Source organism: Poromitra crassiceps, assembly GCF_964638095.1.
Source record: "Poromitra crassiceps genome assembly, chromosome: 17".
Lineage (NCBI taxonomy): Eukaryota > Metazoa > Chordata > Actinopteri > Beryciformes > Melamphaidae > Poromitra > Poromitra crassiceps.
Genome location: NC_139635.1, coordinates 11,228,520 through 11,243,897, shown reverse-complemented (window position 1 = coordinate 11,243,897; position 15,378 = coordinate 11,228,520). Strand labels below are relative to the sequence as shown.

The following is a 15,378-nucleotide window of genomic DNA, read 5'->3' as shown; positions in this document are numbered from 1 at the left end:
TTCAGTGAAGCAATCAACTATTCACTGAAAAACTGGTATCACCTGTAAAGAGCCACAAACATGCTGCTGATATTGTTTCTCTACCCATCTCTCTCCCTCTCTATCTCTCTCCGAAACCTCACACACGCACAACACACTGCATCGCCCAGATTAATTAATAGCCAATGCTATAATTATTAGCCTACTATAATATTAGTCTACAATCCCCCCCCTTTGAGTAGCCTACAATCATCTATCAGCATCTATGTCACTCACACGCCCTTGCTCTCAGTGAAAATAAATGAATTCTACTGAAACGAATTATCCCCAACCAGACCTGTCAGGTTTTCTGTGGAAACACAAACAGGAACAAATAGGCTACAAAGAGGGGTTAATGGGAAATTAATTGAGAAAGCTTGGACATTGTAGTCTACTTGCAATATTATTGTCAATCAAATGTCCCTGTTTCCCCGTGGCAAACACGTTTCTATTTTCCAGTCAACCAAATAACCCGAATTGCATCAATTAAAAGCTGCAAATCACAGATGTTTTTAACAGGTATCTGATGTGATGATTGTTGTGAGATGTCCAAATTACGCATGGAGATAATTACAGCATGCACCCTGCAAACTGTATTAAAGGGAATGTGAGACAGGAATGCAATTGTTTTTTTTGTTCCCCCCCCCCCCCCCCCCCCCCCCGATTTTTTATCCCATTTTTATCCCCCATTAGTGCTAATTTAATTTATTTATCCTGGTTGCTACTCCACCCTCTGCCGATCTGGGGAGAGCTGAAACTGGCTCCATCCTTCCTCCGAGACATGGATAGTTAGCCAGCCGCTTCTTTTCACCTGACAGAGGAAGCTTCACCGGTAGGACATAGCACGTGGGAGGTTCACGCTATTCCAACCAGTTCCCCTCCCTCTGAACAGGCGCCCTTAACACTTTGAGTGCCACGGCCCTTGGGCAAAAGTTGCTGTACTGTGCCACATAGGCCGCAATGCATTTTAAAACAGTCATATAATTTCTTTAATAATTACTATGTAAACACTGAACACGCACAAATAACGATGAGACTCTCTTCTATCACCTGCAAAAAAAAGTTTATTGATCCCATTTTCCGTTCTTTAGTTATCAGCCGGAGAAGATAGCTTGATTTAACAAAAAAGAGCAGTTTTTTTTTAGAGGCTGAGATAATGGCCCTTTTGTGAAATTAAACATTTCAAACACATCACTGACTCTGAAGCTAATTTTCTGATGTAGTCACACCTCAAAAATAATTTCCTTCAATAAAACAGTGAAGGCCAGGGAATTTTGTTTGGAAGAATAATATTTTTAGCTGCAACCAGCAGCGCTGGCCCCTGCGTGCGCTGCTGGTTGCAGCTTCTTGCTGATCTTGATTTGCTGCTGGTGGGCATCGGATATTCTGGCTTGCGTTTGCCAACCCTGTCCTGCTGTCTGGGTCTGTCTGGGTCAGTGTTGTGTGCTGCTCTGCGTGCCCCACCTCAAGAAGCTGAGATGGACACCCCCCCGTCAAAAAAACAATTTCGAGTTATTGACGCCATTTGGCGTCGCTGGCACTCTACGGTAAATTTCTAATGACGCCATATGGCGTCGCTGGCACTCAATGTGTTAACGACCAGAGGAGGAACCACATTAGCAACTAGGATATTGCATGTTTTGGTGAAGGGGGTTCCTATATGAAGGAAACCCCCGGGAGGCATGGGGAGAACATGCAAACTCCACACAGAAAGGCCCTTTTGACGACCCCACCCGGGCGGTGGGCACTCGAGGACATGCGGACTAGTCTAGTAGGAACGGGGGGTCCCCGCGCACCCGAAAGATATATTTTTCTAACATAGATTTTTATACTCCTCAAGGTGTCTAATAAACAAATTTTGTTGTTACCCCGTTGAAATAGTGTCCCATGCGTCCGTTTGGTGGCCATCTTTGCGGGCATATTGCGATGTCTGATGAAAATGGATAAGGGTCATAACTTTTGAACTACACGTCATACAGAGACAAATGACACCACTTTTCTGTATGATTTCTGCATGAGGAATTGATTGAGAGGGTTGTTTTAATGATTTTAACAGGTTTGGTATAGTAAAACTCAAAAACATTAGAAAAAAGTGTCTACTTTACTCTCAAAATCTTGCAAAAGAAATCTATCTACATATTAGTCCATGGGCCAGAAGGGTTGGGAATAATGCTCATATTGATTTTTGGCAAGGTATACATCTCTAAAGTTAGAAAATATGTGAGAGCATTGCACCAATGGTAGCTAAATGTGTGTTATCACTCAATTTATAACACCATGCAAAACATAATAGTTGAGGGACTTTTAAGGACATTTGAGGCTAAGTTCATGCAAATCAAGTCTAAAAGCACCAGATTTTGCCCAGAATTATCCCAGGGCATGCTCTAACAATTGAGCCAGAGTGCCCGAGCCGGTGACCCCCGGGGTCACCATGGCGGCCGAATCCAATATGACCACTGTCCGAAAAAGATTTTGGTTATAACTTTTGAAAGAGATGAGCTAGAAATACAGACTTGGTGTCTATCTTATGTTTTTTGACCATTAGAAAGGTGTTGGAATGCTTATCTTTACTAATGAAGATGTGTGTGGAGCCCTAATCTGCATATTTCCAAGATGGCGGCTACCTGAATATGAGTTTTACCATAACTGTTGATGCTTTTAGTAAACTCGGTGTCCATTTTATGGTTTTTGAGTTTTAGAAGCACATTGTAATACTCAAATGTATGATTGAATCTATCTATGCACTCTACTTTGCATAGTAAATAGGCTACCAATATGGCTGCTATCCCATTTCTTTTTTGCATACACTTTTGTAGTTGTAAGAATGAGTTACCATCAAACTGGTGGAAACAAACAATCTACAGTATTTATCTTACATATTTTATTGAAACAATTAGTGAGTAACACTTAGGTATGTCCATGGGTTGGGGGGGTTAAGTTAGATTGAGTGTAAAGTGTTTTTTGTTTATATCCTTATATCCACAGCCAGATTAATCAAATATTGTTGTCTTGACTGCATTGTTGGTACAGGCACTCTTGCATCCACATTGAGGTGCCACAGGCTCCAGCTTTACAGCATTCACAGCACCCACTACATGACTTTTTGCAGCTGCAGCAGAGAATGATGGCTCAGGCTTTACTGGCATCTGAAAGATGGGTCCAGTAAGGTTCCCAAGCCTTGGTCATGGGAGTCCCAGTACCAGCCCCACGTACTGAACTCTGGATATTTTGCTGGACAGAGGTTGCCTGATTCCAGTAGAAGCTGGTCTGCAGCAGTCCCCATTTGACATGCTGAATCAGTGCATCTTGGGTGGGAGGCAAGTTATCAAGGGATACCATTTGAGAAAAGCTGATGTCTGGCTTCATCTACTTGGCTGGAGACACAGCTCTTGCTGGATATGACAACAACCATAATGCTTCCAGTCTTTGGACATCGACATCTGAGTTGATCGGTTCAGGCTCCAAGGTGAAGGCGTCCACGGTCTCAGTGAGATCCGATGTTGCTTCCCAAGCTGCCCATCCACTCCTTTTCCCATAGCCCTGGAAGGCTGATGTAGTATCACATCATTTTAGCACATGGAAGAGATGTAATGCCAGTGATCTCTGGGGACCAAGAACATTGCAGATTTTGTGAACATACAGTAAATGTACTTTCCACATGTGAAGCCAATCCAGTGCTCTGTGAGGCCTAATGTGTAGAAGAAGCGTATTGATTGATTGATTGATTGAATACTTTATTGAAACAATGGCACGAGAAATACAGCGTAAGACCAGATTCATTGAAACAAAAGGAATAAAACACAACAAAGCCCGAGGGCTTATTTCCATTGTGGTCCTTGAAGTGAAGCAAATGGAGTGAGTGTATGTGTGCATGTATGAGCGCGTGTGTGCGCGAGGGACATTGAACACACTAGACACTACATGCGTTACACATATAAATAAATACAAAAAAAACATCTATATGTATATAAATACACGCGTACACACTTCCACCCATGTACACGTACCTAAATACACATACAAATATACATGTAAAAACAATACATTTTACACTTCTGCAATAATCATTTCGAATCAATTACTGCAGAAAGGGCCAACCTTAGGGGCCGCTCTGTAGCCACTGTTTTAAGGTGGACTTATACGTGAGTTTGGACCTGAGATCTTTAATATTTTCGGGGAGACTGTTCCACAGGATCGCTGCTGAGTATAAAAAAGTAAATTTACCTATTAAGGTTTTAAATTTAAAAGGAACAACGTTATTTGAGCTTCCCCTGGTGGAGTGACTGTGCACCTCGCTAACCCTCCGGAAATAGCCAGAGAGGTACACAGGGGCTTTCAGATTAATGATCCTGTGGACCATACACAGCTTGATATGAGAAACCCTCTCCTCCACTCTCAACCACCCGAGGCTGAGGAAGTGAGAGCGGAGGAGAGAGGCTCTGGGGTGTAGGCCCTGGACAACCCTCACCAGTTTATTTTGGGCCGTCTGAAGTCTGGTTTTAAGTTTGGCTGCAGTGGCTGTGAACCACGAGGAGCAGGCGTAGTCGAAGTGGCATTGAATTAGAGCATTTGCCAGTATCAACAGCGTAGCACTGTTTATGACTGGGGAGATGCGAGCTAAAAAATTTGGTCTTTTGATTGACCTTAGAAATAACTTTTAGAGCCATCTTTTCGCCTGAGAGCTTGTTGTCCAGGATACATCCCAAGTAGGTGATCTCCTCCTTTGAGGGTACAGACACGTCACCCACCATAATTGAAAATCCCGGGGATTTTTTAAGATTAAATTTGGACGCAAATAAAATTGACTCTGTTTTTCCTAAGTGGAGAGACAATCTGTTGTCCGAGAGCCAAACACCAACATTCGAAAGTTCCATGCTGAGCTTTTTTTCTACCTCCCCCTTGTCCGCGTCGGAGAACAGGAGGGCGGAGTCATCAGCGAACAGGAACAGAGGGCAGTCACAGGCAGATTGCATATCATTTATGTACACCAAAAATAATAATGGACCCAAAATGCTCCCCTGGGGGACCCCGCAGCTAATGGGGAGGGGGCGGGACAGTGTCCCATTTATGTCTACCACCTGCCGTCTACTGTCCAGGTAGGACCGAACCCAGTCGAGGGACGTGCTGTTGAAACCCAGAGCCCTGAGTTTACCGAGTAAGATGTTATGGTTAACTGTGTCGAATGCTTTTTGCAGGTCCAGCATGACCATACCACAATACTTACCGGTATCCACTTCCTTGCGGATGTGATCTGTTAGGTAGAGCAAACAGGTGTCGGTTGAGTATGATTTTCTAAAACCAGACTGGAAATCAAACAGGAGCCTATGAGACGTGAGATAACTGTTGATTTGTTCAAAGATGACTCTTTCCATTATTTTGGATATGGAAGAGAGAATTGAGACGGGGCGGTAGTTACCATGTTCTAATTTGCTACCTTTTTTGTGCAGAGGGATAACTCTGGCGTGTTTGAACTCCTGAGGGAACTGACCAGATTTGATAGACAGATTTATAATGTGTGTGATAACGGGTGAAATGATATCTGCAGCGTCTCGTATGAACCTGCTTGGGATGTTGTCGACACCTGTAGCTTTTGAAGGTTTAAGGGCCCTGAGCTTCAACAGCACGTCCTCATCGGACACAGCCCTGAGCTGAAAGCCATCCGCCTGGACTCCCAGACCTCTGTAAAAACAGTCCACATGATCCTGGCCATACCGCCCAGAGAGGGAGGGGAGCTTATTTACAAGAGTGTCTGCAATAGTAGTAAAATATTCATTAAAAATACCCGCAACCTTGGATTTGTCCGAGGTGAGGGTGCCCTCCTGCATAAGGTTCAAGTTGAGAGTTTTTGTTTTTAGCTTGTTGTTGTACCCCAACTGCTTAAGAGATTTCCAGAGCTTTTGAGGATCATCTTTGTTCTCTGTAATAACTTCATTGTAGTGCTCAGATTTGGCCTTTTTGATCAATCTAAAGACTTTATTCCTCAGTTGTTTAAAGATGCCAAAGGATAATTCATCCTTTTTCTTCCTATGTACATGCAGACTATTATTTCTAGCCTTAATGGCTTCAATAATGTCTGCATTGAACCAGGGCTCTGTTCTGGTTTTGAATCTAACCGATTTGACAGGGGCCAACTTATTTAACACTCTCAAAAACATGAATTTAAAAAGGTACCAAGCTTCATCAACAGACTTCAAACTGAGGACACGGGACAGGTCCAGCTTTCCCAGCTCGTGCAATAAGGACTCAGCTGTATATTTCCTCAGAGGTCTAATTTTGACCGTGTGGTGGCAATTTGTTACCGGTCTTTGAGTTTTACGAGTGCAATAAATGATTGCATGATCACTTAAGGCACAATCGATTACACCACTGCTGGAAATGTTGTGCCTGTCCGATACTACAATAAGATCTATAAGAGTCTGTGATGAAGTGGATACTCTACATGTTGAAATCAACTGATGGAGACTGAAGGTCTTACAAAAATCAATAAAAGCTTTATAAATTAAGGAGTCCTTTTTCAAAACATTTGTGTTCCAGTCTCCGATCAAAATGACTTCACGTTTCCCGTGGTCAACGGCGCTGGTGCATGACTCCTCCAAATGGTCATAAAAACCCGATTGTGTCGGGGGCCTGTACAAAATCCCAACTAAGATGGGTTTTGTTTTGGGCAGTAAAATGTCCAACCAAATCGCCTCGGAATGCACACTGTCAAGGTCATTTCTGATGTTAAAACAAATATCAGAGCAAACGTATCCGCAGACCCCCCCCCCTTTACGATTTCTGTCCTTTCTTACTACTATATAGTTTTGAATTTCAATCTCTGAGTCATTAATGGAGCTGTCCAGCCAAGTCTCAGAGAAAGAGATAACATGGGCCTTGTTTTTGTTGACCATAAACCTAATTTCATCTATCTTACTTAAGAGACTCCTTACATTGAGATGTACAATGTGAAGACCTCGAGATGCAAGAATCCTGTCCAGGTGGGAGGGACTGACGGGCGGGTCGATGCTTCTAGAATTATAGCCACTAGGACTAGTCGGAGAATTAAGGTTAGGGCCAGGGTTGAGTTCAACATTACCAGATAAAAAAAGTAATAAGACAAAAAAACATTTTTTCCTGACTGAGAGCTTGGGTGCAGGCTGACTACCCCCAGGCATAATCATTGGTCTGCAGTGGCTTAGCGGACCAGAGAAAAATGACAGCAACCAGTCAAATGGGCTAAACAATGAGACAAAATAAGGCAGAGCATCGTCAACATTAGCCTGGACTATCCAGAGGGGGCAAAAATGAAAACAGGTAATACATGAGCCCGTTCCCCGGTTATAGTACAAAAGATTACATTTTTCCCCTTGATCGTTGGGGACCCATTTGTCTCTTGAGACCTCCAGGTCAATGATGACGGGCAGGGAGAGCAGGACCAGGAGGGCAAACAATACCACTGCCATGATAATAGATGCTGAGGTTGAAGTAACGATTGTCAGTTAGCAGTTTATAGCGAGCGTCTGGACCGAGATATCCAGGAGAGACGAGGTTGGCATTAGCCTCTTACCATGGATGTACCTGGCGAGCCGATGTGGTGACCAGCTTTATTGCAGTATTGCAAGTATTACAACATCACTGTCGGACGTATGGATCCTGAGTTTCTATGGCTACTAGCCCAGCATATGCCAGGTGCTATAAATCATTCTACTGTAGTGTCTGCTTCAGGATGGTTACAAGGCTGAAGTGCAGATATGTCATATTCAGATCTGTTGGAAAGTATAACATCCTTCTTGGTAGAAAGGAGGAGTTCATCCCAAAACCCTGGTCGCCCTCACCTTGGGGTTGTCATGTACAGCAAAAGCTGTGGCTCCATCCAAGTAGATGATGCTAGACATTAGCTTTTTTCAAATGCATCAAGAGAACCTGCCGACCACCCAAGATGCACTGATTCAGCATGTAAAATGGGGACTGCTGCAGGCCAGCTTCTACTACTGGAATCAGGCAACCTCTGTCCAGCAAAATATCCAGAGTTCAGTACGTGGGGCTGGTACTGGGACTCCATGACCAAGACTTTGGAACCTTACTGGACCCATCTTCCAGATGCCAGTAAAGCCTGAGCAATCATTCTCTGCTGCGTCTGCAAAAAGTCATGTAGTGGGTGCTGTGAATACTGTAAAGCTGGAGCCCGTGGCACCTCAATGTGGATGCAAGACTGCCTGTACCAACAATGAGGGTCGAGACAACACTATTTTAGTAATCTGGCTGTGGATATAAGGATATAAACAAAAACCACTTGTCATCTGAAGTCTTTTATGCAAAATCAGTCACCCTGGTAAATCAAAAGGACTGAGCACTTCTAACTCAATTCAACCCATGGACATAAGTAGGCTACTACTCACTTGTACATAGGCACCAATATATGTTTTCTTCTGTTTTTGTTTCTGATATTGTAATATTTTGTTCAAATTCTAAACACGTTTGATCAGTATTGATAGCATTTCACATTTATAGAGAGCATTGATGCACAGACTGGCTATTACCTGTATCAATGGGAATGGGTTCTACTATATTTCTCTAATAGTTTCAATAAAATCTGTAAGATACATACTGTAGATTGTTTGTTTCCACCAGTTTGATGGTAACTTATTCTTACAAGTCTACACTCAATCTGGATGAAAGTGTATGTAAAAAGAAAATCAGTTAGCGGCCATATTGGTAGCCTACTTACTATGCAAAGTAGAGTGCTATAGATAGATTAAATCATGAATCTGAGTATTACAATGTGTTTCTAAAACTCAAAAACCATAAAATGGACACCGAGTTTACTAAAAGCATCAACAGTTATGGTAAAACTCATATTCAGGTAGCCGCCATCTTGGAAATATGCAGATTAAGGGTCCACACACATCTTCATTAGTAAAGATAAGCATTCCAACACCTTTATAATGGTCAAAAAACATAAGATAGACACCAAGTCTGTATTTCTAGCTCATCTCTTTCAAAAGACCCCCCGTTCCTACTAGACTAGACGGGCACGCATTCCTTCAGCGCTCACAGCGTCCCAGGTGGGAATCGAACCCAGGACCTTCGAGCTGTGAGGCGACAGCGCTTACCACTGCACCACTGTATCCCCAGGAATGCAATTGGTTTGATTGATGTAACGCCCAGGCATTGACATGCCACACTAGTGAATAATGCAGGTGGTTAAGACCGCACAAAGGTGGCATTTTGCAGGGCACGGAGAATAGCAGATGACTTGGCATGCCTCCAATTTGCACCTGCGCCTTGCGGTAAAGACGCGCAAGTGCTAAATTATCGCTTTTGCCAAGATAGGGCCCTTGGTGTTCTATGAAAAAATACATGAGTGCACGCTGTATAAACACACGTCATCATTTGTGACAAAGACCTTACATTTATAAGAACCGAAGGCTAATTAGGGCTTGTTACACTCATTATGCTACTGCAGCATAATGACTGCAGCACTGTTCTCTCTTTGTCTCTTCTCTCTTTGTTCAACTCTTTGTCTGCGCCCAGAGCATAAATACCGGTAAACAGTTATAAACAGTCATGCCGCCAGGACAGTCTCTGGAAAACATTAGATTAGAGCCATAGGGCCCTATATCTTGGTACAGGCGATATCCCCTGTTTGCGCATGCCTTAAGGGAGGGAAGATTGCAGTCCACCTTGCGCTAGTGTCCAGGTGTTATGCCAAGCTTTGCACCCCCGCCTGGCAGCAGCTAAACGCATCGCCACCTCACGGGAGCATATTGTAATGATTTATACAGAAACATAACTGTTTAAAAATTATATAATTGTTTGGGTAGACGTGACCTCCCTGTTTTTAAGTTAAAACAACCCCAAAATATGGTGGGCATGCAATTACTCGCGGGGGACGATAACTCATCACAACAACGGGCGCAAGCGCAGATTAGAGGCGTGCCAAATCATTTATGCATGGAAGCAAATGGGATTTGGGCGGTGTTAACCACCAGAATTATTCACAGGTGTGGCCTGGCAATGCCTGGGCGTTATATCAATCAAACAGATTCCCGTCTTGCAGTCCCTGTAATACAGTTTGTGTGAGGCATGCTGTAATTCTGCCCATGCGTAATTTGGATAGGTGTAGGCCTATTGACTGTATATATTATCCCTATCTCATAACAACACCATCACATCATATACCTGTTAAAAACATCTGTGTTTTGATGCAATTCGGGTTATTTTGTTGACTGGGGTTTGACAATAGAAATGTGTTTGCAGCGGGTAAACGGCAGAAACAAAAGAAAAGATTGGAGGATTTACAGTGGACTCAATTAAAACTCTGCGAAACATTGAACTGCCGACTCGTGCCGAGGACAGAGAGAGATGGAGAGAGCTTGTGACAGATTGACTGTGGTGCCAACAACCCTCCGGGTGATGGGATAGCAGGTGAAGGTGAATAGCCTATTCCAGGCTACAATCTCCAAGTTTTCTCAATTCATTTACCTTAACCCCTCCTTGCGATGTGATAAAAGTTTCTCAGTGAATTATAGTTGATTGCCTCACCGAATAATCTGCTGGTTACCCAATTTTAGCAGCAGAATTTGATGTCCTGGAATGGCACGTCCGTGCGTAATGACGTTTATGCGCTGCGCAGCGGAGAGATTATGGTGCGCTCAAGCGCAGCGAGTATTTTAAGGCCTAAGAGGTGCTTTTCAAAGCTCTTAGCGCAAAATAATTGCGCGCTGCTGACAATAGGATAATGCATCTATCCCCACATTTTAGTGTTGAAACGCTTGGTTTGGCATGTGGCACGCATATGTCAGTTACAATTATAACGGGCATGCGCTTGTGCACGTCCACAATTTGCATTGCACGCTGCGTTAAACGCTAAATTACCGCTTTTGCGAAGATAGGGCCCATAATATTGTTATCAACAAGTAGACAACATATATCAAAGCTGGTGGGCTTTATCGAAAGAGAGTGACGCGAACTGGTTAACAGGTCATTCACTGGTGTTTTATGCCACATAACTAACGTAGCTATGCCCACGTAACTAACATAGCTAACAGCTAGCTATAATGCCAGAGGCTAATACTAGCTATTTACTGTATACTGTACTGTATTATCTGTCTATCATGTGTCAGTCTTCAGACCACTATAATGTCTGACCTCATCACCCGTTTTGACCAACAGCTTATTCTTGGGACTTTGAGCACAAAATAAATACATTGGCTAACTGTGGCTAATCAACAGACCAGGTCATGACTCACCAACACATGAACTTAATCTTTGAAATGACAAAATACACTGGAGGGGGGGGGGAGCGTGCCTATGTTCCCACAGCCCTATGTTCCCACAGCCCTAACCCTAACCCTAACCCTAACCCAACCCTAACCCAACCCTAACCCTAACCCTAACCCTAAATGTGGGAGCATAGGGCTGTGGGAACATAGGGGTGACCCCGGAGGGGGGCTTTAATCTCATTGTATTATTTCTACTGACAGACTGTATCATTGAGGCTAACTGACCTTATATTTAATCTCATTATTGTATTATTTCTACTGATAGACTGTATTGATGGGGCTAACTGACCCTTATATTTAATGTCATGATTGTATTATTTATACTGACTAACCAGCTAACTGGTGATTTGTATATTGTTTGTTAGCTTGTTACCTTGTTTGTTGTTTGTTAGCTTGGTTTTAATCTGGGTTGGGCATCTAAATGTGTTTTACCTCGGATTTTGGCACAAGGGATAGTAACATATTGTCCTGTGTATTAATGAATGTCATTTTTGTGGACAGAGTATCGATGAGGCTAACTGACCCTTATATTTGTTGTCATCATTGTATTATACTGACAGACTGTATTGATGAGGCTAACTGACCCTTACATTGAATGTCATTATTGTATTATTTCTACTGACAGCCTGTATTGATGAAGCTAACTAACCTTATATTTAATGTCATTATTGTATTATTTCTACTGACAGACTGTATTGATGAGGTTAACTAACCCTTGTATTTAATGTCTTTATTGTATTATTTCTACTGACAGACTGTATTGATGAGGTTAACTAACCATTACATTTTTTAATGTCTTTATTGTATTATTTCTACTGACAGACTGTATTGATGAGTCCCTGGTCGAGAGCAGGTCCCAGTGTGTTTGCATGGTGCTGTATACTGAGCTGACTGGAGCACTAACACTGACAGGGAAACTGGTTAAAATTGAATAACCAATGCATGCACTGTTACGCTGCACAACAGGCCATGAAATAAATACATACATACATACATACATACATACATATACATACATAAAGTGGGTATAACTTTAAAAACAACATAATTTAAATAATAATATAAATACAAATATGAGAAAGAAGATGAAGCAGGGACCAAACAGATTACACAAAATTACACAAAAGCAAGTCAATAAATGTGTGTTTTTAAAGCTGATAGTGAATCTGCAGCCTCACTAAAGTGAAACCACTTTCAATGTTGAGTCTGAGGGAAAGTTGGGAGGACCTGAAGATCTCAGCTGGCCCTCAGCTCACAGGGAACTAAGCGCTTCACAGTGTAATTCAGGACCAAAACTAGCCTGCTTTAAATTTGTTCAGTAACATTTTAATATGAATTATCTATCTAACTGGTAACCAGAGGACAGGTGTTAAAACTGGGACATGATGATATCACATTCCCGCTGGGTAATATCTAGCTGCTCTATTCTGAAGCAGCTGGAGATGTGACATTGAATTATGACTGAGAGGAACAGAGAGAGGTGTGGTAACCTAATAGAAAGATATCAGAGCATGGTTGATCCTCTCTGTCACTGAGCTTCACTGCTGTGTATATGAAGCTGGATCAATAAAACTCAAATCCTTGTGTAGAACCTGCATGGCGACCTTTGCAGATTCAGGAATCCTGTTTTGAGAGAACAGACCTTAGTTTGGAGAAATGTGTCAAATCAGCTGAGAAAAACTGTAAACTGATTTTACCTGAGAGTCTCCAGTCTGAAGTGTTGACTATCCAGTCCAGCAGAGAGCAGCTTCACTCCTGAATCCCGTAAGTTGTTGTTACTCAGGTCCAGCTTTCTCAGACACGACAGCGTGGACTTCAGAGCTGAGACCAGGACTTCACAGTCAGACTCTGACAACCTGCATCCACTCAGGTCCAGCTCTCTCAGATCGGAGGGGTTGGACTTTAGAGCTGAGCACAGGACTTCAAAGTACGCCTCTGACAAGTTGCAGCCACTCAATCTGAATAAAGAATAAAGCAAAATAGCTACAGGTATAAGATAAAATATCCCTGAAAGATTACAACAATCGACACTGACAGCATCTTGTCAGCCTTATAGAGTCTTTCCATCTGAAAGCAGACAGGCTGTCACAATTTCAGAATCCAATTTTTACAACATTGGACATTAGTTTCTCTGACAGTAATGGTAAAAAGCAGAATCTTAGTCGGATGGGGAACTTAATCCCGACTTAACAATAACTTGATCCTAAATTAACCTTGACTTGTCCCTAAATTAACCCTAGGCTGGAGGTAAACATTTATTTAACAAGCTACACAAACTAACATGTTGGTAGTTAGCACCACCATAGTCTGATTCGGGGGAAGCAGCATGGTGGACTTAGCTCTCTCATTGGTGCCGACCATTTCAGTCGGTGCCGGATGGAAATCCCATTCCGCTCCCTGCAAGCACTGCATTGGCTCCGACCCGCTCTGACTGTGGCTGCGACCATATTTGGATTTCCTTTCCAAACCCCCATGTCGAATCTGTATGCCTCTGCTGCTGTACGTGTCGAATCTGCCGAGCTCAAATGCCTGCGCTGCTGCCTTTGAAATAATAACAACAGCAGCGCTAGTTGCTAGCCCGTTGCTACACGCTGAAAACGATTGATGTGGATTATGCAATGAAGCAGCCTGCATGGTAAGTTCGGTGGATGGATGTAAACAGCTTTTTTCCCTCTAGTCCACAATAGAAAGCGTCCCCAGCCAGACTCACCTCGTCCCTTTGCTGGGAGAGCCCGTAAGCGAGACTAGCACCACCACAACACTTAAAGCCCCGGTCCGGTCAGTTTTTCATACCTGTACACCATTGATGTTCTATGAAAGTACATGAGCGCGTGCTGTAATAACACACATCATGATTTAACATACAACATCATGGCCATAGCGCTGTTGTCCAAAAAAGGAAAAGAGCCTTGCTCCTCATTCAATATACGATCTTTGTCTTCCTTCCAGGCCAACACAGTCCAGGCGGTAAACCGGAAACAGTATGGCTGACTCTACCTCTGCAAAATGTTTGTCCAGAGGCCACAATATTGTTATAAATATCAACAACCAGCCAGTATATATCGAAGTTATGGAAACTGCTTAACAGTTATATCAAACTGGTCATTCAGTGGCGTTTAACTGCCATGTAACTAACATTCACAGGCTAACAGCTAGCTAATGCCAGACGCTAATGCCAACTATTCATTGTAACTCATACAGTAATTATTATTATCTGAGTCAGTCATTAGACAACCATAATGTCTGACGTCATCACCTGTTTTTACCAACAGCTTATTTCTAGGACTTTGAGCCCAAAATAAGGTTATTTGTCATCAAAATAGACTGGTGAACACTGCAGGGTTGTGTCGGAACTGGTACGGCTGCCCCCCCTAACCTTGAACCCATCAAAGTTAGAAGCTTATCGCATAAAAATGTGTTCTAATCATATGTATAATCACATAATAATGTATTCTAAGGTAATCAAATGTAACCCATTACATTTCATGTAAACTGCATGAAATTTATTGTTGTGCCATAACTGGTCAAATTGGGGTGAAATACTCAAACACAGTAAAAACTATAATTTGACGCCTTCCCTCCAGGATGGATGAACATCAGGGAATGAATGACTTTTGAAAAATGGCCAAATATAGCACTTTTGAATGGAAGTCAATGGAGGACAGAATCTGTCAACCCGGGATGTGTAACAACTAAACTAACTCGACACAAAAGTTAAGATCGACAGATTTGACACGCAGGGAGTGGAGCCGGTCAGTCGGAGCTGGTCGGAGACAATGGCAGAGCTTGCAGGGATGTCCTTCCGCTACCGAATGAAACGCGTGGCCTCGTCCGTAGCTCGGATGCTGCATGGCCTCGCCTGCTCTATTGGCATGTGCAGCGCACAATCGCCTGCTCTGTTGGCATGCACAAGCACACAATTGCTGAACTTCTCATCACTGATGACATCACTGTCACTGATGATGTCACAATGCCTATGACATCACTGATGATGTCACAATGCCTATGACATCATCAGTGCCCCTGACATCATCAGTGATGTCATAAGATGATTTTGGTCAATAATGCTGGCACTGATGACGCTGCCTCACCTACA

General features: G+C 42.9%; 1 protein-coding gene across 1 annotated transcript in view; it reads right to left on the bottom strand.

Moving 5' to 3' along the window:
• Positions 1 to 319: 319 nt before the first annotated feature.
• The window catches only part of LOC310792200 (NACHT, LRR and PYD domains-containing protein 4A-like), a gene marked incomplete at both ends in the record, with an annotated part of 73,182 nt that continues 58,123 nt past the window's right edge, over positions 320 to 15,378 (bottom strand). The window contains 3 exons of the mRNA XM_083653929.1: positions 320 to 328; positions 5,094 to 5,269; positions 13,062 to 13,240. Of these exons, the coding sequence (XP_083510055.1) occupies positions 320 to 328; positions 5,094 to 5,269; positions 13,062 to 13,240 (364 nt within the window). The remainder of the gene's footprint in view (positions 329 to 5,093; positions 5,270 to 13,061; positions 13,241 to 15,378) is intronic.